Source organism: Rhinolophus ferrumequinum, chromosome 4 (genome assembly GCF_004115265.2).
Source record: "Rhinolophus ferrumequinum isolate MPI-CBG mRhiFer1 chromosome 4, mRhiFer1_v1.p, whole genome shotgun sequence".
Taxonomy (NCBI): Eukaryota; Metazoa; Chordata; class Mammalia; order Chiroptera; family Rhinolophidae; genus Rhinolophus; species Rhinolophus ferrumequinum.
Genome location: NC_046287.1, coordinates 63,356,748 through 63,381,393, shown reverse-complemented (window position 1 = coordinate 63,381,393; position 24,646 = coordinate 63,356,748). Strand labels below are relative to the sequence as shown.

General features: G+C 35.4%; 1 protein-coding gene across 5 annotated transcripts in view; it reads left to right on the top strand.

The window, feature by feature from the left end:
* Nucleotides 1-24,646, top strand: part of UNC5D (unc-5 netrin receptor D) — a 512,115-nt gene that overhangs the window by 248,564 nt on the left and 238,905 nt on the right. For all 5 annotated transcript variants that reach the window (XM_033105078.1, XM_033105080.1, XM_033105081.1 and 2 more), the window contains exon 2: nucleotides 17,711-17,929. In XM_033105078.1, coding sequence (XP_032960969.1) covers nucleotides 17,711-17,929 — 219 coding nt within the window. The remainder of the gene's footprint in view (nucleotides 1-17,710; nucleotides 17,930-24,646) is intronic.

Sequence of the window (24,646 nt, the reverse complement as noted above, 5' to 3'; positions counted from 1 at the left end):
GAATTGCTGGATTATAGGTAGTTCTGTTTTTAATTTTTTAAGGAAACTTCAGACTGTTTATTACAGTAACTACACGAATTTACAATTCCAACAACAGTGCACAAGGATGTCATTTTCTCTACATCCTCTCCAACACTTGCTATTTCTTGTCATCTTGATAATGGACATTCTGATAGGTTTGAGGTCATACCTCATTGTGGTTTTGATTTGTACTTCCCGGATGATTAGTGATGTTGAGCTCCTTTTCATGTACCTACTGGTCATCTGTCTTCTTTGGGAAAATGTCTATTCAGATCCTCTGCCCATTTTAAATAGAATTGTTGTGGGTTTTTTTGTTTGTTTTTGTTTTTGTTTGTTTGATTGTTTGTTTTTTGTTTTTTGTGTTTTTTTTTTCATTCAGTTGTATGAGTTCTTCGTATATTTTAGATATTAGCCTCTTATCAGATATATGATTTACAGATATTTTCTCCCATTCGTCAGGTTGCCTTTTCATTTTGTTGATGGTTTTCTTTGCTATGTAGTTTGTTTTTTGTTTTAAAGAAATCATAGGAAAGGAGCAAGTGTTAGGATTGTGTCACACAAGAGGAATAGCATTCATGATAAAACGAATTTAGAAAGGGAGAAAAAGACCGTAGCTAAGAAATATGGAGATTAGGAGCACTTGATCTTAATGTTGTGATTTCCAACCCTATGAAGATTGGTTGGTGAGACTTTCATTTGAAATCCCATGTGAATTTTATAATATAGTATTTCCCTGGGTTACAAGATTATCCTTCCATGTGAAACATTTCTATTGACCGTTTTAATATGTCTTTCTGTTTTTATATGCACACTTTTTAAAATTGTAAAAATTATACGGTATTTTAAGCAACTTCTCTAAGGTTGTTACATACTTATCAAAATTGGTTACATACTCATCAGTACCTTAATGAATAAACTCTTTGCAACACAGCCTTAATCAAAATGCTTTTAAAAATTAGAGCAGTGATCACTATCAAGCTCTGTGTGCTTCCCTTGGGTATTAAACTTTAGATCCCTTGAGGAACAATTCACATGATTATTTGAGTATCCCAAGTTTTAGATTTCATGACACCATATTCTCCACCCAACAAAACACTGTATACAACACGCCCTACTAATCCTAGTATCCTCATATAATATGTGCTAAATCTAAAAATTAATGTTTAAAAATGTTTCTTTTGTTCTAAGACTATTTTTTGGAATAAATTCTGTGACTTGCTTTAGATAACTCTTGTTGTACTTGGAAGTCTAAAATCAGATTTCAGGAATCACTTTTCTAATCAGTTGTGCACCTACTTGGCAGTAATCTGATCCAAACTCAATACTCCTAGTCTTTGATGAGCTCTCCTGTGGAGCCAAATCTAAAATCCCTCAAAGAGAAAGGTTTCACTTGCTCTTTTTCTGAGCAATGGAACCCTCACAAAACTCCGAGAGCTTGGGAAGATGATTACAATGAGCTCTGTGATTTCAACCAATTCCTAAATGCCTTGGGATATTTTTACTGTGCAAGCTGTTTATGCAAAGGGAGGAAGTTTCATCTAGCAGGAAAGAAAAGTTTAAGGCAACTTTGGGTTTAAATGTCAGATTTTTTATACACTTGAATATCCGTATTACATGGCAGAAAGAACTCATAATTATTAAGAGATATGTTTCTACTTACCTAATCTTCATTCTGTCATTAACTAGTTGAATACATCTAGACAAGTAACTTAGGTTCTGTGATTGGCACTATTTTTGGTCTGTAAGATATGAGTTAAATTGGATGATTTCTACAGTACCTTCTAGCATTAACATGCGAAGTTTCCAAAGATAGATTTGGACCACTCTGCACCTTTCTGCTTTTACCAGAACAAAGACGGGCCAAATGTCTATGTAGTCTTTTTCTTAAGCACATTTTTTCTCCAAAACATAGCACAATACTGACTTTTACCCTTGCTCTGAAAACTTGCTTATAGAAATCTGATTAATAGTACTTACCAATTAATAATTATTTTTGCTAGTTACCAGCTTAATAAAGTATATTAATAAAGTATATTAAGCATTTTATGTACTTAATATACTTTATTAAGCTTAATATATTTTATTAAGTGGATTTAGAAGTATTTCCTTCTTCGACTGCTTTTAAAGATTTAAGACCTTTTTTTCTTCATACTATGCCATTGTTGTATCAGCTTATCAAGAACATTAATTCACATTGAAAAAAAGCAACTGGGAAGAGACCCTGCTGTATCGTAGATAATTCTCAAGTAATGACAGATCGGATTACTCCCTTTGAGGGTCACATGGAGTTTCAGAGTATCTTAAAATTCCTTTTGGAACCTCTGAAATTATTAATACACTCTTTTGACTCTTTGCTTTTCTGCCCAAGTAAGACAAAAAATTAAATGTGTTATTTCAAAGGTATTTAGTCATAGTAAAATCCAGTTCATCTATTAAAAAAGAAAATCTTCTTTTCTCTGTCTGCCCTAGAATGTTCATAAAGAGTCTACAAATATGGTCTGTTATTTAGTGTGTGTCCCAAATATAACTGGCATAATTATCTTCATATTTGGCTCATTAAGAATTGCATTCTTCTGTGACTCACTACAGTGTGACAATGGCCCAGCAGTGAAATAGTTCCCTGTGAAACAAAGGGAAAAAAAGCATAATTCTGTTCTAGCAGTTTTACCTTTAAGTCTATTGCTGTCCGTTGAGAACATTGCTTTGATGTATAATTAATCTAAGTGAAGTCTAGCATTTTCTCCTTACTATTAGAAAACCAGTAATCTGCATTTGCGACAAGCCCGGGCCTTCAACCAAACCTAGGGTCCACATTTATCTTGAAGGTTTGTGCTGTTCCCTGCAGTCATAGGAAGAAGCAGCACATTCTTCAGAAAGTGGCTCCTTGAGTCCTTGGACACTAGAGTTTTAATAAGAGTAGGGACTTGCCTCATCCATCTTGGCTGGTTCTCTAGTGCAGACACGGCCTCAAAAGCATTTAGTGCCACTGGAGGCCAAGTGGATTCCTAGATTGGGGACTGTTCCTCCTGAATTGTTATGCTTGTCATAGTTGTTTCATGAAGATTAGGGTGGAGTGGGGACTGCAGACAGAGGGTAAAATGTAAGATGAGTGAATTCTTTTGTTTTTTGCAATGTTAACATTTTAAGCTCTACAGAATTATTCCTGAACTTTAAGTGTTGAGAAATGAAGATTTTTTTTTTTTTTTTTTTTTTTTTGTCATATGAAGAAACTCTTTCTACTTTCTGCTTTCCAAAAAAAGAAAATTAACCAGGAAGGATAAATACTTATCTCAAAAATACTGATTTTTTTCTGAATACTCAAATACCACCCTCATTTTTCTGTTTAATGACATGTGAATGCCGAGTTTGCTCCAGTAAGTGTTGCATATGGATATATCTGATCTTTCAGTACCCTCCTTGACTGCCTCTGTTCCAGCTACATGGCCAGGTACACACTGGCCTTCTCCCTGACCCTGTCTGTGTATGAATGAGAAATGATTATTTACTAGTATTCATAATGAGTCAAAATTTCCTTGCCTTCACTTTTGCTTTCATCACATTTTATTATGTGCAGTCACTTGGAAAAAAATAAAAAATTAAAAACACCTTATAAATTGCCTTATGAGATATTGAATAGTAAACAGTTGGTAGGCTCCTTGGTGACTGTTATTCATTTGTTCCAAATTGAGACTTTTAAGATCTTCCTTTATCCCTTTGTGGAAAGGACCTCCAGAGCTATTCCCTGTCATTGCCAGTGGCATTATATACAGCCAATGAACAAGGAGGTGTTTTGCTTTGAATCCTTTGTATGTGATGATAATCATTGTACTCCAAAGGCTCTTTCCGAAATAGACAACATCTAATCATGTTTACTGTGACTTCTGAAATCAACCGGTCATTTTTATAGTCTACATATTATCATCCATCTAGTGGAAAAAAATCATTTCTAGGCCTCAGTTTGCTTTCTCAGTTTTTCATTTTAGGAATTGTATTGTAGGATGAACTGGTAATGCAGCCCATATCTAGGGGTTTTTTATTTCCCTAATGAGTGACTTGTAATATTCTTGTCAGCTTTCTCTGCCATTGATGTGCCATTGTGTACATCATACTGTCAACTTTAAGCATAATCTTAAAACTGATTTTTAATGTCTTGACATTATGTTGTCCTTAGATATAGTTACTAAGTATGCTTTATTTTTATTTTGTAGTTATGTTAAATTCTAACTCTAATCAACTATAAACATTCCCATTGGCCTCCTGTTGTGAGCCTTTGGGTTGATGATTCTATATTTACCTAAAGATCAATTCTAAATCAGTGAAAGTTAATTCATTCAGATATATCTGATGATTTAGATATATCTGGCACTATATCTGAAAAGCATATAATACCATTTTTAAGTGAAAATACCAGAAAGTATTTCTTTCCTGGGATTTTTGCAATGTCATTGTTTCTCTACTTTAATATTTGACATGGCCACAGAAACTATCTGACTAGTTTCTGTAATCAAACTTGCTTTGATGTATATTAGGGCTATAAAAAATTCTGAGAGATAGGAGAAAAAAAAGATAGGATAATGATATTGACACCCATTACTTCCTCTCCCTTCCTATCCCCACTTACTATCTAAGCCAATTTTGATTATGTCTGAACTCTCCACATCTTTGCCCTGAAAGTCACCTCTAGGTTAGGAAATGTTAGGAAATCTTTCATGTCTTCCAGGCCACATTGACCCATTTGATTGATGGTTTAATATCTTCACCCAAAGTACCCACTAGTGTCAGTTGTTTCTTTTAATTTCAAAACCTGTTCAGTAGCAATACAGGTCATTACAAATCTCCTAACCCAAGACCCTACATGCCAACAAAATTAAGTGCTTGCTGTAAGCCATAGATACCTGCAAGCTATCAACCTATTGATGACAAATAGCAAACAGGAATGGCCTAACAATATGCACATGATTGTCTGATTCATATTCATTTATACATGGAGGTAGGGCGCTGAGATAGCTAAATAATTAAATCACATAATGTAATTAGGCTTGCTCTATTAGAGTGCTCTCCCCCCGCCACCCATTCTTCTTGCTGACAGTAGGCATACCAGGCTTCCCTCCAGTTCAATTAAGCTGAATAGATAATACTAAGCTGTTCAAGTATGTGGTAGGCATTTTTTGTTGTTGCTGCTTTTTTTTTTAATGTTCCATAAGTCAAATGCCAACTTTTCAAGATACAATTTCAGGTCTTCAGATGATGTACATAAAGCTCTTTACCAAACACATTATAGCAAAGATAAGTGGCCTTCATCCTCTGAGAACATCCAGGTCCTCAAAATTGGTCACTGGGTTATGATCTTAGATACTGCTTTGCAAGGAAAAAGTGTGTACAATTTTCAGGCATTTCTTGAAGTGCTGCTGAGTAGACTGGGCTCTCTTGCTCTAGCAATTCTTCCTCACAAGCAAAGCAATCTGCAGGATGAAAATCTAATTCTGTTTCATCCTTCACCCATCCATCCATCCCTTACTTTTTCTTTAATAATTAATAGTAATATGTTAACAGTAAATTCTATTATGTACCAATTGCCTATTATATGACATATATTATCCTAGTCAATTTATATGTATCCACTTGAATGTACACATTAGTCTTATGGTACTATATTCTCTTTCTACCTGGGATAATACGGAGGATAATGTAGGTTAGATATCTTGCCTAAGATCATTTAGCTAATTAGTAAGAAAGTCTAGATTTGAATTTAGCGCTATAACTCCAAAGCCCACCTTTGTTTTCCTTGCTACCTTTTATCAGGCTACCTTTGATAAAAGATATCAGGAGGAACAACATATTGTGTTTCTAATACAAATTATTATAAATCTGTGCCTGACATATTTTCTAAGGAGGATGAGGAAATTCAGCCCCCTCTATTGTGCAAGTTCCACCTCCTGATCAGATGACTCACTTCAAATCAGGACAGGACAGCGCTTCTATGCTGGTCATTAGTGCCATGTGGTATATTATCAGTCTTTACTAAATACCACATCCCAGCAGGCTCAACTAAATCTGCACATTAGGGAAAATAACAAAGGAATTAAAGGATTTCATATGAGCATCCGAACTTCATCCTCATGTCAATGTCTTAGGTGATTTCTAGAAGGAGGACTTTGTTGTTCAAAAAGAGTCATCTCTTTCAGAAATGGAAGACAGTTCCTTTTGCTTTTCTTTATGAATTCTCCACATAAAATATTGATTTTTTTTTAAGATGTAAGTTCTTTCCAGCATAAGACCTTTTTTGTCTAGAGCTAACCATTCTAGCAAAAATTCTGTTTCTTTTTGAATAGTGAAACTGATCTCTTGATTGCTGTAACTCCAAATTGGTGATGAATGAAAGAATTAATGGGTTGGATGAAATAACATAAAATGTAAGGTGTTATTGGTATTACTAAGCACTTGATACTGAAACAATGCAATCTATACATTCAAGTTATGTTTTATTTTAGAGATTATGCAGCTACATTTTTAAAACTCTATAAAACCAAATCAGTGGTAAAATATGAATATGCAATTCATAAACTATTAAATGAAAATAATTGACAAACATGTTTTAGTATTAAACTCTAATAGTAATCAAGAAGTCTATATTTAAAAATTACTATTCATTTTACCTATCAACTAACAAACATCTCCAAATATCGTATTTAATGCTGGTGAAGATGAGGAAAATTGGTAAACTCCAATAATGTTGATGCCTGTTTCAATTTGCATAGTCCATTTGAAAATAAATTCAGCCTCACATCATATGTACTCATCACGTGCTTATTGCAGACATAGTGGTCACAAAGTTTCATCACAGTTTCATTTATCCATTTATTTAGAGTCTCACATCCTGAAACCTACAGTCTAGAGGAAGGTACATTGATATACATGAATAATTATATGGTATTGCAAAGTATTACGGAAGGACAAAAGAGGAATTAGCCCAGAATTTGTGTTGTCCCAGTAGGGCTTTACATATGATGTGTCAGCTGGGCTAAACCTGAAGGATGAGAACAGATTATAAGCAACAAAGGGGAAATTAGTATGTAGACAGAAGAAAACATGGGTGCAGGTCCCAGGTAAAAAGCATTTGATCCCCCAAAGAATTGAGAGACAGTCCTAATAACCTCCTGGTAATAAGGTGATTAGACACGAAGCTAGAGATGTAAACAGATCATGAAAGGCCGTGAAAGTCTTGTCAGATAGAGATCTTATCCAAAGGATGGAAAGATATTAAAACGGAATGACATGTTCAAATTTGCATTTTGGAAAGCTCATTCTGCTTGCAGTGTATAGACTGGATTGAAGGAGGGCAAGCAAGAGTGATGGTGAAGATAAGACCAATCCTAGTGATGTAGGGGGATGGTGGTGGTGACCAACATAGTAGGCATAGGGATGGAGAGCAGTCACTGAATTTGAAAAATATTTAGGAGACAGGACCAGTAGGGCTTAGTGATGAATTGGGTGTGGGGGCAGAACACGAAAAAGTAGGTGATGCCCAGGTTCTAGCGTGGGGAACTCAGTGACTATTAGGTCCATTCTCTGATTTAGGGAACCCTAAAGCAAAGAATGAGTCTGAGGGGCTAAGCAATAAGTTCTGTTTTAGGCATGAGAAGTTTGAGGGAACATTTAGGTGAATACATCTAGAGGCAATTTAACACACAGTTTGAAGATCCAGAGAGAAAAATGTGCTGAAGATATAAATCCGGGCATAATCAGGACTTAGATAAGTGGAGAGTCATAATATCATAAAAAGCAGATATTTTGAAATAACTAAATGTTAAATAATAAGGAAATGGCAGGATAAAAACTGACATATCTACTCTCAGTCATTAAGAATTGGTTTAATGAAAAATGAATAATACCATGAAGAATGAGATAACATCTTATAAATGTATATGTACCCTATGCATAGAAAGCTAAAATATTGAATACACATACCATGATTCCCCGAAAATGAGACCTAGCCGGACCATCAACTCTAATGAGTCTTTTGGAGCAAAAATTAATATAAGGCTCTGTCTCATTTTACTGTAATATAAAACCAGGTATAATATAATATGATATAATATAATATAATATAATATAATATAATATAATATAATATAATATAATATAATATAATATAAAATACTGGGTCTTATATTAATTTTTGCTCCAAAAGACGCATGAGAGCTGATGGTCCAGCTAGCTCTTATTTTCGGGGAAACACGGTATGAAAAATAAATAGAATGAAATGTACCAAATTATCAATAGTATTAGTCTTTGGTAATTTGGTATATATATATACCAAACTTTTTCTGTAGTTTAGCATTTTAAAGCCATAATTTACAATAGAAAATACATCATAAAATGTTAGACTATTTTTTTTTCATTGTATGTACTTAATTTTACTAGAATATTTTTCAAGTTACAAGGTCATCATAAAAAAAGAGTTTTCAAGAGTGTTTTCTGGGTAAAATTAATAGATGATAACACAAAATTCAGTTGTCACTTTAATCTTTTGTGTTCCCTCCAAACAAAGGCAGTATAGTATAGTGGGAAAAATACTATTCTAGATATCAATAGAGAGATTTTAACTAAGTCTGCTTCGATAGAACTCTTCAACAAGCTATTTAACCTCTGAGGGCCTGGATAACTTCTAAAATAAGAGAGTTGGCCCAGATTTTATCTAAGATAAACTCCCACACTATTTTTCCTGAGTCCAGGTTACATACAAAAAATTCTATCAAGCCCCATTCCAGTCAAATCCACCCACGTTCAAATGTTGAGATATGTGATTAAATGGTCACAATCTCAGTTTTTAAAGTGTGACCTGACATCTAATAGAGATGTATTTATTTCAAGGGGAATTTAGTGTTTATTCCTTATGCTTTAGTTTCTCCCCTTTTGTTTCTCCTTTTTGTCATAAAAAGATTGAAAGCCCCTGCTGTATCAGTGTGCAGAACATAAAACACAAAGCTCTTCCTGAAAGGTAATTTTCCAAGAATGAAAAATAGGAGAATGGTGTTTGATTGTTTGGTTTTCTGTCATTCAATGTTGCATTAAAACAACCATTTTTCCATAACTATGAATGGCCTTGCTCTTGAAAACTGTCAGTTACAAATGAAAAGCGATAACACTTTGAAAGCAAAACCTTTCCCAAATCCCACTAGGTTTTCAGATGGATTTGAAAACTAGTCAGTGGTACATATTCATACACAAATATATCCATTGTTGGGGATTAAAAATAAACAATTTATAAGATTCATCTCATCCACTATTTTCTGGACAATATTACCTCTTTTTATATTTTAAAATGAATATTTTTAATCTTTAATTCTTTATATTTTTTTCTAAGGAAATACTTGTTATTTAATTTTTTCCTGATTCATGAATTTTAATACACTGGAAGTTAGAAACCATGAAGTAAAATCTAAAAGAAGTTGCCATAGTTTACAGAACCTTTTATGCTTCTTCACTGGAACAGAGAATTGTGTATGTGTGTATTCTGATTCTAAGTTTATTTTAGCACACACTAAAATATAAAAGAAGCAAAGCAATACTAATTTAAATCATCAATAATTCAACAACACATATGAGGTCTGACAATTAAGTTCGCGAACTCATACTGGAAAAAATGCTACATACCTCATTGCTGAATATCACTATGGTCACCTTCGAAGTACACCCCTTGGGAAGCTACACACCAGTGCCAGCGCCTAGTCTACCCTTCAAAGAAATTTGGGAACTCTTTCTGGAATGGTCATCAGAGCTGTAGTCGGATTTGGATTACACTTGATGTCCTGAATATCATCAAAATGTCTTCCTTTCAATATTTCCTTTTTCTTTGGGTAAAGAAAGAAGTCATCGGGGGCCAGATCAGGTGAGTAAGGAGGGTGTTCTCATACAGTTCTCTACTGGCTAAAAACTCCCTCACAGACAGTGCTGTCCAAGCTGGTACACTGTTGTGATGCAAGAGTCATGAATTGCTGGTGAAAAGTTCAGGTCATTTTCATCTAACTTTTTTCAGCCTTTTCAGCACTTCCAAATAGTAAACTTGGTTAACTGTTTATGAATTTGGTACAAATTCATAGTGAATGATCCTTCTGATATCAAAAAAGGTTAGCAACATCGTTGGAACAAGTTCACGAACTTAATTGTCAGGCCTTCGTAGAAAACCATTGGGCTAAATTTGGCCTCTAACTTCAGAGTCCCTTCAGAGAAACTGTTATTATAATAACAGGTGCCTCATGCTAACTCTGATCGTACACTGTTTGTTTCCATTAAGGGACAAGACCCGCTATAAGAGCTAGTGTAAAATATCTGGCTTAGACCCAATTTCAGAATTCAATTTTGCAGATGACTCAAGCAAGAGCTAAAATGGTCATTGCAATTGAAAAACAAAACAAAACAAAACAAAAAACTTCCCCTGTGGCCTTGGAAGATATGTCACCGATGTTAGTGTGACTGAAAGAATAAAACCGTGTTGTGTATTAGAACAAACTTAATTTCTCCATCATTCAAAGTATACACACATAATTACTTTAAACTAGCTTGAGGTCCCATATTGTAAACCAAGACACCTATCTGTCTATAATTTGGTGGTTACTTTGTGTCTACTATATCTCAGAAAGCCTTTAGTGAAAAGCACGTAGAAACACCATATGTTAGAGCTAAATACGTCCAATGGTTTAGTACAGCTGTTGAAGTAAACTTAAAATGTGAATTCTAATGAAGATGATACTTGGCTCTACCTAACTTTTCATGTCCCAGTCCATGTACTCATGGCACACATGTGCATCTCCATAACCTTTGTTGGAGTGCCTTCTATTCGTTCTACTGTTGAACTCGTATGTCTAAACTGTGCTGAAATGTAATCTTTCCTGTGATGCCTGCCATGAAACCTTCCAAGGAAAGTGAGGCTCCCTCTGTGCTCCTGTGACACTTTGTATATACTTCCACTAAACCGTGTTTCCCCGAAAATAAGACCTAGCCAGACCATCAGCTCTAATGCGTCTTTTGGAACAAAAATTAATATAAGACCTGGTATTATATTATATTATATAGACCCGGTCTTATTTTACTATAAGATAAATTTATCTTATTTTATATATTTATATAAAGTAATTTATATTATATTTACTTTATATTAATTTTTGCTCCAAAAGACGCATTAGAGCTGATTGTTTGGCGAGGTCTTATTTTAGGGGAAACAAGGTAGTATATTGCTAACAGATTCTGTAAATGCTGTTAGCAAATTCTGTAATTATTTGTCTCTGATTTTAGTCTGTGAGCTCCTAGAGGAAATTAACTATGCCTGAGTTATCGTTGAATCCACAGTACCTAGAACACTGTCTAACCCTAGTAGTCATGCTTTGTATGTCAATTTTTTTAAATGAATATATTAAGGTAAATTTTGATAATTTGGGGAATAATGGATGTGCTTTTATAAGCTCTACTGAAATCTGAATTTTCTTGTTTGAGGATCTAAGAATTGCTCTTCAGATATCTTTGAATGTGTTGTGAGCATTGTTTACCATCTACTCTGCAGAATTTAAGATCTACTCAATGGAATAATATCTTAGCCTGACAATATGTAAGATCGACAAAGGTCAGGGGAACTATGCAAATGCAGTGATATAAAATATTTCCATTTTCATTAGAAGTTGAGAAGAAGGCTGAATAATTTGAGTTTTAAAAAACGAAAAAAAACTTTTTATTAGAGCCTAGAGAAAGAGTCTGTGTTTCATAAATTACATTAACTATTTGGTATGTAAAATTTTGGCTGTTGTTGTGCATTAAATGGGTACAATGCATCACCCATCTAATTAAGTAACCGTATGGAGACAAGCCACATTTGCATTAACAAAAGCAGAGAACCCAGTTCTATTGTGTTGTCTTAGATTATGTAACTTGGTTTCCTTGGTAAGGCTTTCTGCTCCAACTTGCATATTGTGGTTGACCATTATGCTCATAAACATTGAGTAGAATTTAAATAGCTATTTCTAAGGTGTCTTGCTTCATTTAAATATTGCAGTGAGAGGTGCTCTGGAATACTATGAAATCACCTATGTTTAATAACTGTTCACCTATTAAAACCAATAGTTTTTAGATCTGGCCAAGAGGAAATCCATTGTGTATTATCACACTGCTTTGTAGGACAACCATGTACCTGTTGTATGGTGTAACCATTCACTGCATGTTTACTGAGTAAATAACTGCTTCAAAGCATGTTTTCAGAGTTTTTGCCATATAACAGAATTTTTCTAACATACATTTAAATAGCAAATAGTAAAGACATATTATAAACTACAGTTCAAATCATAAGGGCTCTGGGATAAAAATAATAATAGTAATCAAAAAATTGAAATATAAATAATAGGATAATACCTTTGGGAATGGAAGTCATAGAGGTCTTTTGTTGACTATTCTTTATCCAGGTAATGATGCTGATGATGGTAGTAGTGATGGCATTTGATGTTTACATGACATTTAACCATTTATTATTTTTAACATATTATCTCACTTTAACATCACAAAGCAGTAATAAATTTTAATCACCCATTTATTAATATTTGAATGAGAATAATGGAACCTCAGAATTAAGTTACTCACCGAAGGTCACAGAGTTAACCCAAACTTTAAGTCAAGTTATTTGATCCTAAAGTTATTTTGTGTTTACCAGCTGTAGTATTTACTTTATGGCAGGATCACTGGTTGGACTTTGGAATATGAATGTTTTGTACCCGTGAGAAGGCAAGCATACTTTGGCGATTGAAAAGGAAAAGAAAAAGAACAAAAAAGAAAAGTATTTCAAAGTACACTTGGGAAAAAAGTATGAATGGGGAAAATGTATGAAAATAATTTAGAATTTCTCAAAACTTGGTGAAGCTCAGCTTCATCTTTACTCTAACCCCATGCAATGCCAGCATACTTCACTGACAGTACGGTGTTTTACAAATCCCGGATTAGAATGACTCTGGCCTCCAGTGTGCCCAGTCCCATTACAGATTTAACAAATCAAATGGTCAAATGTTGGCAGCTTTATGGCTAAATGTAATGGAATGACAGTGCTTAGTGTCAATCCCTTTTTCTTGCTGAGGTTCACTCTCTCCTCTTATACAACTTTTTTTAATTGGAGTTTTGGTGGTTATACATGCCTGCATAAAAAGGGATGAAATATTGAAAATGAAATAATGAAAAATCTTTTCTCATTATTTTATTCTCCAGCAACACTTACTGTTTGACTTCTTTGTTTCAGACTTCAGTGAGGATGGCTACTCAGTTGACTATATTATAATTAGTTGAGTTCTTGCTGTGCTGTTCTTTTGAAAATATTTATTTTTTGAAGACCTTCTCTAGAACGTGTCCATAGCACACCCATGCTAAGCTGGAATCACAGTCCAGCTAGCAGAATGACTGAGTGATCCTGAAGATGAGTATCATACTTAATGTAAGTGGTGACGTACCACACACATAATATATCATTTTACATCATCATCATTTACTTTTATGAACTATACACTCTTGCCATAAGGCAGGCAGTCACTAAATGACAGTATCAGACTTCCAAGAGTCCATTCATCTGAACTGAGATGGAATTGTGGGGCGGTTGGAGTCAGACTTGTGTTCACATTCTTTGTCCCCATTTACTAGCTGTATGACCTGAGACAAAACACACAAAGTATTTCCTCAAATGCCAAGTGGGATGCTTCCAGTACACCCCTTAGAGTGTTGCTATGAAGCTTAAATGACTTAATCCACGTACAAGGCTTATTACCATAACCTGCGCTCCCTCAGTAAATGACAGCTCCTGTTTATACTTTCTGCTAACAGTTTCCACATTTTTCAGGTTACCAAAATTCTTTAACACTTGGAGCATTGGGATTTAATTAATTGAAGCTTGGGGCTGTGGCTTTGTTTAAGAAGAAAGATATATTTGTATCCGTGGAGGAATGTTTTCTGCAAAAACAACAGAAAGCCTGACTATTAGTAGTTTAAATAAGTAGAGATTTAAAATAATAATAATAATAATAAACCAATTATGCGAGGTGGAGGCCTCCTGGTGTTTGTTCAGCCTCTTGGTGTTGTCTGAGTTGGTACATTATGTTCCTTATCATCTTCTCCAGTTAAGGCAGGATCAAAAGAGAGAAGGATTGGTACCAACCACACCTGTTCCTTTCATCAGGAAACTAAAAGCTTTCTCAGAAACTTCAATTTATATCTCATTTGCTCGATCGTGCCACATGACTATTCCTACCTACAAAAAAGTAAACTGAATCTACGACCCTTCCAGTTTCTGCTATTAGGTTGATGCAAACGTCATTGTGGTTTAAAAGGTTAAAGATAATTGCAAAAAGCACAATGACGTTTGCACCAACCTAATATAAAAGTGGTATAAGACAAGGCAGTTGGCTGGGTCAGACAGTCGCCGCATTTTTCATACCAGGTTTAAAACTTTTCTCTGAATTATAAAGCAGTGTCAAATATCTTGAGATTACAAGTAATTTTACCTGGAAGCCAACAAGTATTCAAGCAGTCTTCCAGAAAACCATTTATTAAGGTGCCACCTCCCTACTGCCCTCTAAAGAACAAGATCTGTCAGCAACTTCTAAGCCCTTCACAAGTTCCCACTCAGTTCCTTCCTTTCTTTCATTCACTTCCCTTTTGTTTGATGAATCCCAATTGCTTGAAAAGTTCAGTTCTAAGCCACTAGGTGGGGCTGAGCCTGACAGGTATCCAGGGGGCAAAAGGGAGGAAAGTGACTCAGCCCTCTGGGGTAAGGAACAAGGGCCTGCTAGGGGAATCTAGCTTCCTGCTGCTAAGAAGCCTTCTGAAGGGCAGGGCAGTGCTGCACCAGGAACTGGAGCCTGAGCTCAGTGAGGGGGAAGGGAAAAAAAAGAAAAAAAAAATACATATATATATATATATATACACACATACACATACACATACACATACACACACACACATATATGTTCTTACATGTATGTGTGTGTGTGTGTATGTGTGTGTGTATATATATATCATCTACTTTCAGTTATTTCATTTTTTTGTTGGAAGGTAGCAAATAAATGGTAATACATGTTTTATATATATATATATATATATATATATATATATATATACACACACACACATATATATATATATATATTCTTATGATCTCTCACCTTCCCACTGCCACCCTAATAAATTGATTTTTTGTTGTTGTTGTTTCTTGTTTTCATGAATCCTGGGCCCTTTTCCTATACATACATGATTTTGATATGGCTTCAACAATAAAGATACAATGTTACATTCTGGCTTTCAACACTTTTCTCCTCTGACTATTAAGATTAACTGATTCTTAATGGAGGTCCTTGAGATAGCCAGGACACTTACCTGCAGTCTTTTGCATTCCACTCTCCTTCTCCGTCTCTCGATGAAGGCTGACTTGTTACCTTATCTAAAGGGCATGTATTAAAATAGCAGGAGGGTAACCCTAATTGCTTTCAGATCTCTCTGTGTTTTGTGAATTGGATGGTTAAAACTTCATGTATCTTACGATCTAGTGCCTTTGTCATTTTATGTATGCCCATAAATGTGGTCTCATTATTTACCCCACATTTCAGTAGTTATGTCATCTATTCATACATTGTTACTAGTTAAGCAAAAATGCATCATTCAAATTGTGTGCCTGTGGCTGTCCACTCAGGCTACACCCATAGGGTTCAATACAAATTATTTATCATGTGACCCTTTTCAGCATCAGTGAATTACTTTGAACAGAACTCAAGCTCCTGATGGGAGTGTGAGCTGTTTGATGCCCATATAAAATCTTTTAATACCTTTGTAATTTCTTCTAATGCGTGGATTTACAAAAGCCTGAGGGGACTTGGTGTTTATTGAAGATGGAAATTCATGAGCAGTCAGTAACAAAATGAATTAATACATGCTATATTTTATGAAGTCTGTTGGAAATATAATTTAAGGCATTTAAAAAAAACTTCTCAGATTCTATCCTCAAACCTTTCTTATTCCACGTGATATACACATTTTATTTTTTGAGTGACTTTATTGTACTTTTATGACAAAGTGTTTGCTCTCTTACTATTTAGAGTATTTTCTTTATGATGATTTTTTGGTACTTCCAATTACTTAGACATGAGTTAATTTGTCTGTTACAAATTCATTTTAAAGCTTATAGTATCTTAAATTATTTATTATGTGAGGCTTTTTCCCCCCTTAAGTTGATGTATTTAATGGAAAAAAAAATAGTTTGGAGGATCATACTATTTTTATATTTAATTGTTCCTAGTGACATATTCCTATTGTCAAGGAGTCTTTTTCATAACTGTTTCTTTTCTTTTTTTTCTTACACAAAAATATAATTATAGGCAGTTATACCTCTTGGGTCCTAGACCCCTTTTCTTTCTACATTTGAGAATACTCCCTGAAAGTTCTTAAAACAGGACATTACCCTAATGTTGTGATTTATGTTTAACTTTTTGCTTACCAATTTAGGCTGTTGACTTCAGTGTGAAAAATAAGAGGCTCTGTTTGTTCAGAATTACACTGATAACATACAAAAAGCCAGATTAGGTCACAGGATGTGCCGTGTCTCCTAGGCTCTCTCTTGATGAACCGGGTTGTTCTTCCAGTGGTTTCACTAGGTTTCCTTCCCCAGCTTTGTCCTAAGACTAGTTTGCTTTAAATGGCAATAAACCTTTTCAGGGCACAGTTAATATTAGTATTCAAATCCTTAACATTCTTCGTTCGTTCTCGGGAATGGACATTGGAAGGCACATGATATTGTTCCTCTTGATCCACATTGCTCATCAGTCACTTCTTTCTTCCCTTGACATTGCAAGTAGCTTCCTTAGACTTAATTCCTTGCCAGATGTAGTGAGGAGACAATGAAGCAAAGTCTGGGCTATTGTTTTTCCCTTTCCATATCGCTTCCCTCCACTCATCAGTCCTCTCAATGTAGGGGCGAATCAGAGCTATTTCTGCCTTTGAACAAATGTAATTATAGGTCCTAAACTGAAAGTGCATAGCTATATTAGTGATTGGTTTTATTTCTTAGCCTTACAAGTGAGATTCACAGTATGTGGGGTACAGTGCTGTCGGCAGAGAATGATGGCCTAAGACAAGCAGACCAAATGTGTGTTTCTTTTACAGGGTGTAGTTAAGTTGGTGAGTTTTGGGAAGAAACCCTACCTAAGGTAGACAATCTCCAAAAGTTTCATAGGTAAAGAAAATAGACAATTTGAAATATTTGAGACATTTCTTATGACTGAGCATCCTCCACCAACATCACCATTTTTCACACTCATTTATGCGAGAACATCTTGTGGTAACCCCTCACCAAACTGAATCTTAAGAGTCAGCCTTTCTCTACACAGATATTTATCTCAATTTTTTCAGCAAAGACATGCAAACTCAAAACTGTAGTGTGAGGGGCTCTCCTATTCATTATTTTCAGATGTCTCACACCATTGAAGACGTTATGGGTAAAGGTACCATATCCCACTAGTTCAGCTTCTAAAAGATAATTCCTCTACACAGGGCTTGCTGTATTCATATGATGCAAAGTTTTCTGGCAAAGATTCTTAGAGCTGGTGCAGGTTGTGCTTTGTATCCTGATGTATGTGCCGCCAGCATAGGCTGTGTTCTAACATCCTCTTGAATTTCACAGGAACCGACAATGGTGAAGCCCTCCCTGAATCCATCCCATCAGCTCCTGGGACACTGCCTCATTTCATAGAGGAGCCAGACGACGCTTATATCATCAAGAGTAACCCCATTGCCCTGAGGTGCAAAGCAAGACCAGCCATGCAGATATTCTTCAAATGCAATGGCGAGTGGGTTCATCAAAATGAGCATGTCTCTGAGGAGAGTCTGGATGAGAGTTCAGGTAAGAATGCGAAGGAATCAGGAGAATCCACATTAGCTCCACAGATTCTCACATTGTTCTCTGGCTGGGAAAAACACTCTGTAAGCCACCCACCATTGCCTCGTTTGAATAAGATGCAATTGTAATATGACATCATCCCAGGAATATAAGATGCAATTTTATGTTTAAATGACTGCACAGCTTCCTTGCTTGTCTACTCCAGTATGGTACAGGGGTATTTGTTTTTCCTGCTCTTGCTAACTTTAACAACTAATTTTGCATGAAAGTTAACATTCTCACTGGAAATAAAGCTAGGAAGCCCGTTTTCATTTTTTTGAATTCTAAATATTTTGAAGACAAGTCTTCCACCAAATAAATGCCTTTCTAAGCAGCATAATTTCAGTTTCTTTAATCTTTCCTCCTAGATATTATTCTAGTGTACTTCATTTTCCACAGTTGGTGATTTCTGAGTCTTCCTTAAGTTCTTTAGATTACTGTTTAATGACAGAACCCACATTTGATTACCAAACTTGAATAGGCTCTCCAGTGTGAAAAAAATCTTCATTTGTTCGGTTCTTTTGGCTGATGAGTGATGATGATAATAGTGATCATACCAGCTAATGTTTATTGAGCACTTACTATGGCCCAGGCCTTATCTAAGCATTTGACAGACATTTTCTTACTGCCTTAGAATAGTCTTCTGGGTTAAATAATGCTATAATTGCTTTCTTATAAGGAAACTGAGCCTCAAAGAGATTAAGTAAACTATGGGCTTGTCCTGGATCTCAGAGCAAAATCATTTAACTCAAAACTTCCAAAATTTATACCATTTATATTTTAGTGTATAATAGAAACAGTACATGCTTGTGAACTTTGGGTCCTCAGACCACCTGAAAATTTAGTCTCATCCAGAATCCAATCTGGTCTCACCCTACGTTATTGATTTTATTAGTCCCAACTCAGTCACTAGACAACAGATTTTGAATAGGTCAAAAAGCCTGAGTGTAATTAGGAAGTTTCAGTTCAGCATAATTTATTAACTATATGCCAGTGCTATTCAGTACACTAAGCTAGGCCATTCAGAGTATTCAAAGAAGGATAAGATGCAGACACTGATTTGTTGGGCTTTACCCCTACTAATGGGTGTAAGACCAATATACCCATAAGTGCAGGACGAATGAAGTTATGATGAATGTCTGAAGAGAGGTAGACAGCGCTATGGACAATCTAAAGGAAGAGGATCACATCTAAGAAAAAAAGATCACACCTAACTAGGACTATTCAGGAAAGACGTGGAAGCAATAGCATTTGAAAGGGACATTGAATTCAAATAAGCATAATTGATGCTTTACTAAGTGGGAAGAGAGGCGTCTCAGTGGTCTTCAGCGCAATATCAGCAAATGGAAGTGTGGTTTATGTATGTTCAACAAGAAATTTGGTTTGCTTGAAATATAAAATGTATGTAGGAGAGTAGTAGCTGATAGCTGGGAAACAGTCCAATCAATGGCATGAAAGTCTTCACATAGCAGAGTGAGGAGGTCTTAATTTTATAAGTATTTTATTATTGGTGGGGACCGGTTATATTGGCATATGGGAAAGCAATGAACGGCTGGAGCTCTGCTTCAAAGGGTACCTCTGGCACAATGTTAGGGATGGTATGGAGGAATAAGGATGGGGAAGTTAGGAGACTTGGATAATTTAGTTGACAGAAAGTAGGGCCTGCTTCTAGAGAGTTGGCGTTAGAAATAAGAACTAGATGTCTGGTGTGAGAAGCACTTTAACAAATCAGACTTAATAGCTGACTGAATAAATGAATAAAGAAGACGGAGGAATAAAAATTAGTCTCTTAACAGAAGCAGAAGGGTAATCCAATTAATATAATTAATTACATTAGCAAGGAGAAAAGTCTGAGATCATCGTTTGGACAAGCTGAATTTAAAATACTTATGGGTCATAATGAAGAGATATAGATTCAGAATTTGGTAGAGTTCAGAGATAGAAAAGTAGATTTGCTAATCATCAATAAAGAATGAAGCCATGGAGATGGAGGAGTTGTCAAAAAGAGAATGGGTAATATGAAAAGGAGATTGATCTAGAGACATATCTCCTTAGGAGTCAGGGAGAGGAATATCAATAGCCAACAAAGAAGAAAGCAGAATATTCTTGTTCCATAGCAAAAGAAGAAAATTATTTCAAAAACATCTTCAGGTAATACTCTGTCTCTGCCTAGGAATCAATAAAGAAGGCAAAAAGCTACATATATGTAAACAGTGTTAAACATTATACAGTTATGAACTAATTTGGGATTGCTGTATAAATACGTAATTTCAAAAGGTAGAGAAACACCTAAGGCCTTGTCACAATTCCCTGTTTATTCCAGTATGGAACTAGTATGAGGAAGAAATAAAAATATTCTTGCTTTAGAGATGTTGTTCTGCAGACCAAAAGTATGTTTAGAATTCTGGAATCTAAATGTGAGAGCTGGAAAGGATCTTAGTGATAACCTGTCAGCCCTATATTATTCATTAAAAAGGCTAAGTTCCAAAAAATACAAATAGTTCATGGCATAGCTATTTCTAGAACCTGTATCTCCTAATTTCCACTTCAGATTTATTTCCTTGACACTGTAAGCCACCTTTACATCCAGATTCCTATGCTCTCAATCAAAATACTGACAAATCCGCTTACTGACAAAAGGATGGATTTCAGCACATGACTCATCATTTTCAATCATGATCTGTGTTTCAATTTCCCTAGTGCATAGTCCTACAGTTATTCCCTTGGAATTTCTTTATTCCTGACTGTTTCTGTCATCTTTGTAAGGGCCAATTCCTTATTCTATATCGTGTTTCTGGCGCTGTTAGACAAAAGTGTATTACAACGAAAGATACAGGGACATTTCCAGTATTCCAGGTACAGATTTTTTTTTTTTTTTTTTTTTTTTTTAAGAAGTATTTGGCATAAGCAAGGCCAAAGAAGAGGTCATATCAAATCTTGGTGTCAGGAAAGTTTCTGCTTTTGTGCTCCCATGGTTCAGATCATGATAGATGTGTTGGGAAAGACTGAGTCACCAACAATAGCCATTCTCACTTAGCTGGCCATGAAAATGTCAAAGGAAGACTGAAATTTGGGAGAGGGCAGCAAAGAGAATAGCATTACTGCATGAGCAAAGGCTGATAAAACAATGGTAGCATATGAAAGGTTTATGTATCTTATACTCAATTAATCCTACTGGAAAGGACTCAAATACCAGTGGCTCAGTGGGGCTGTCTGTTTTATCCTCAGATGTTTCTGTCCTAGATTTTACCCAGTAATGAACTCAAAATAGCAGAGTCCCATTGGGTAAACTGCTCCAAATGAGAGACAGGATGAACATTGAAAAATGATCAGCTATTTTTTTTTTATACCACTGCTAGAAAATCCTATATCCGTTCTCATTTTAAGACCTCTTGATAAGTATTGTGAGCCAATTTGACACGGTACCCTCTTGTAATTTCATAACGTTCTGTTTTGTTATTGCTTACCCTTTTTAATTCCCCTAGCATTGCCAGGCAACTCCATGTCTTGCAGATAGCTATGTTGATTACATTCTCTGCTTCCATGTAAAAGCCTTCCCTCTCTACTTCCACACACACACACACACACAAAAAAAAATCACAAATTAAGGAACTGGGAAGAACAAACATTCACAAATGACAAAATCTGAAAAGATTATATACCATTTTTTAAAAATGTTGTTGAGAAAGAATTTAAATTTTAGCAGCTACCTTCTTGAAAAGAATTTAATAAGCACAAGCTTTTCTTCCAAGTCATTTTGATTGAATCAATAGGAAAGAAATGTCTCTCCCTAAACAGTTTTTGTCTGTGCAGTTAATGAAAACCGCTGTCTACCACACACGGCAATTATGTTTCCTAAGCTCTGTATTAATAGTGGAATAGTGGAAAGCAGAGCAAGATGAGTGGAGATATTATACCCAAAACCAATACATGAGTGCAATTAAAGTTGGAAACAAAATGGCCTCAGGTATTGAAAAATAGATGCATTACTTCCCTTGGGTTCTTCAATGCAGAGCTTGAGCTCAGAGCTTGACTACCTTTACAGACTTAATAGCTCTTGATTGGGTCTGTAAAATAATTCCTGCCAGTACAGCAGGGGTGAATGACGCTGAGAAGCCAAGGACAGTGAGTGGGACCACATTTGACTAGAGGTAGAGAAATGTCCTCATTTTTTTCAGAAGTTGGATGTAACTGCTTATATATCTTTGGCCAGTGCATTCTCTATTTCTAAAATCCCAGAGAATTTTGATATTCTTTTTACTTATAGGTTTTCTTTTTTCCACAGAACTAATGGGAAATGCATAGGACCTGGGAGTGTTTAGAGTAGACACAGTCTTTTGTATTTCCAAATTGGAAGCAATAAGTCCTTTCAGTTGTTAAAAGGCTGCAAATTGCCTTTGGTCTTTCTGGTAATTTGGCCCCGTCATCTAACAGTTCAAATAAGAAGAAAAAGGATTGTGTGTTTTCATGCAATTTAGTTTGAAAAACCCAGAGCTAGAGTTCTTTTCCGCAAAAAAGTACAATTTATTTGACATGAGTTAGTGTGTTTGTACAGCCATGGCTATACCTCTTAGTAATGTACACTTTCTGTTCTCTGCACAAGCAGGGGATCCTTTCATTTGTTCTGCCTCATTTCATCTGGAAATATGGGAACTCTTATCCCTTATGTTTTTTCCTCTGTTAACATCTGGAGTTGAGAGGTAATCCCAACCCAGGAATCATGCCCCTGAGAAAAGGGTGGAGTGATCAGTAACACCGAAATGAAGAGCTTTAATAAAACAAACAGGCAGACACACACATACACACACAAAACAACCACCACCACCAGCAAAACCTATGGTTGTCTATCAAGGTAATGTAGCCGGTGAGAAGCTTGAGTTATCAATAAGCTAAAGACTTCTTTATTGTTCAGTAAAAACAGAACTTCTCTTAGCAGTGCTCCATGGCTCTTATCTTATTCTACCTTGGAGATATCAAACTCTAATGAGTGAAATAATGTGTATTCCAATGTGTCATGGGAAAAGATTCAACTTCGGAAAACTAATATTTTTCTTCTTAAAGAATATCATTTCAGGGATTTCATTGTGTGTGAATGCCTTTTTAAACGACTAGTGTCACTCTGCGGATAAAAGGTTAATGCATTATGTTGAGAGGACACAGAAGAATAGAAATAAAAATGTATTAAATCTTTAAAGTTTATACCTAAGAACTTTACTGATGATGGGGATTTGAATATAGTATCTTTCAAAAACCAATTAATTTGAATTTGCCTTCAGTGATTCAAAAATCATGAAGGTACATTTGGGAAGCACATATTTTAGACAACATAACACAGAAATAATCAATTTCTCAAGTGTCCCATTGACAGTTTGTGGGTTTAAAATGCACTTTTCTGGAAACATTCTCCTAGCCCGCCCCAGATTTCACCTTGTTCATCACTCCACTTCTCAAAGAGGACTGACAGACTCTTAAAAGGTTTTCAGGAAAACATCATGAATTCCTTCCATAAACCTTTGACAGAGTGTGAAGGACTTTTCTCTTGTGTTTAATTTAACTTTTCCTAAAAAATCTGGAGATCATATACTCTCATTCCATCCTTCGCAGAAATAGAAAGCCGCCGACCATTTTATGTAATTTAATTGCAAGTCCTGATATTGAGCAGAGATTTGTTCTAAACTCTAAATTTTTGACCATTGGGTTTGGATTTTTTCAGTCTTTTCTGTTCATACAACATTTAAAAGTGTGTTTCTTTATTTGAAGTAGGAGTTATAAGGATCTAAAAGAAACTGAAGATAGTCTAATGGTTAAGAGTATGGGTGTTAGTGTCAGATGATACCATGTTTAAAATTTGACTCTCCATCTACAAACTCTCTCAAGTAGAAATGTTACTCAGCTTCCTTTCGCCTCAGTTTCTCCAAGACTAAAATAGTCGTAGTAATTATATCTACCACATAGAACTATTGTGACGGTTACAGGACCCAATATACACAACATGCTTAGCTCAGAGCCTGGTATATAGCAACTACTCAATTAAGGTTAGCCTTCAAAATGATAAATATGAAAATGCTAATATTTGAATGGGCCAAGCGGCCGATAACTATGCTTCAAAAACAAAAATAAAAAATTATGGTCTTTTACAATTACAGAAAAAAAAAAGTTCTAGTATTATTAACAGGGAAATGATTGCCTTTTCCAGAGTAACATTTTACTTGCCTGTCATTCACTCATTCAGCTTACATGAGTCTCTTTTTTTAATTAGTTTCAGGTGTACAAAACAATATAATAGTTAGACATCTACACTCCTCACAAAGTGATAACCCCCTCCCCCAGTCTACTACCCCTCTGGCATCGTATGTAGCTGTTACAATTCCATTGACTTTATTCCCTATGCTGTATTCCACATCCCGTGGCCATATACATATATATGTGTATATATATTATATATTATGTATATATAATATATATATTATGTATATATTAAATTATAGTTGACATTCCATATTGTTCAGCTTCAGCTTCAGGTGTACAGCACAGTGGTCAGGCATCTACACCGTCCATGAAGTGGTCTCCCTAATAAGACAAGTGCTCGTCTGACCCTAGTTTACATCAGTCTTCACATTATTCTCAGAGCCTGTGGAGATAGAAGTTGTACTCATATGCTATATGCCCTGACCTCAGGGT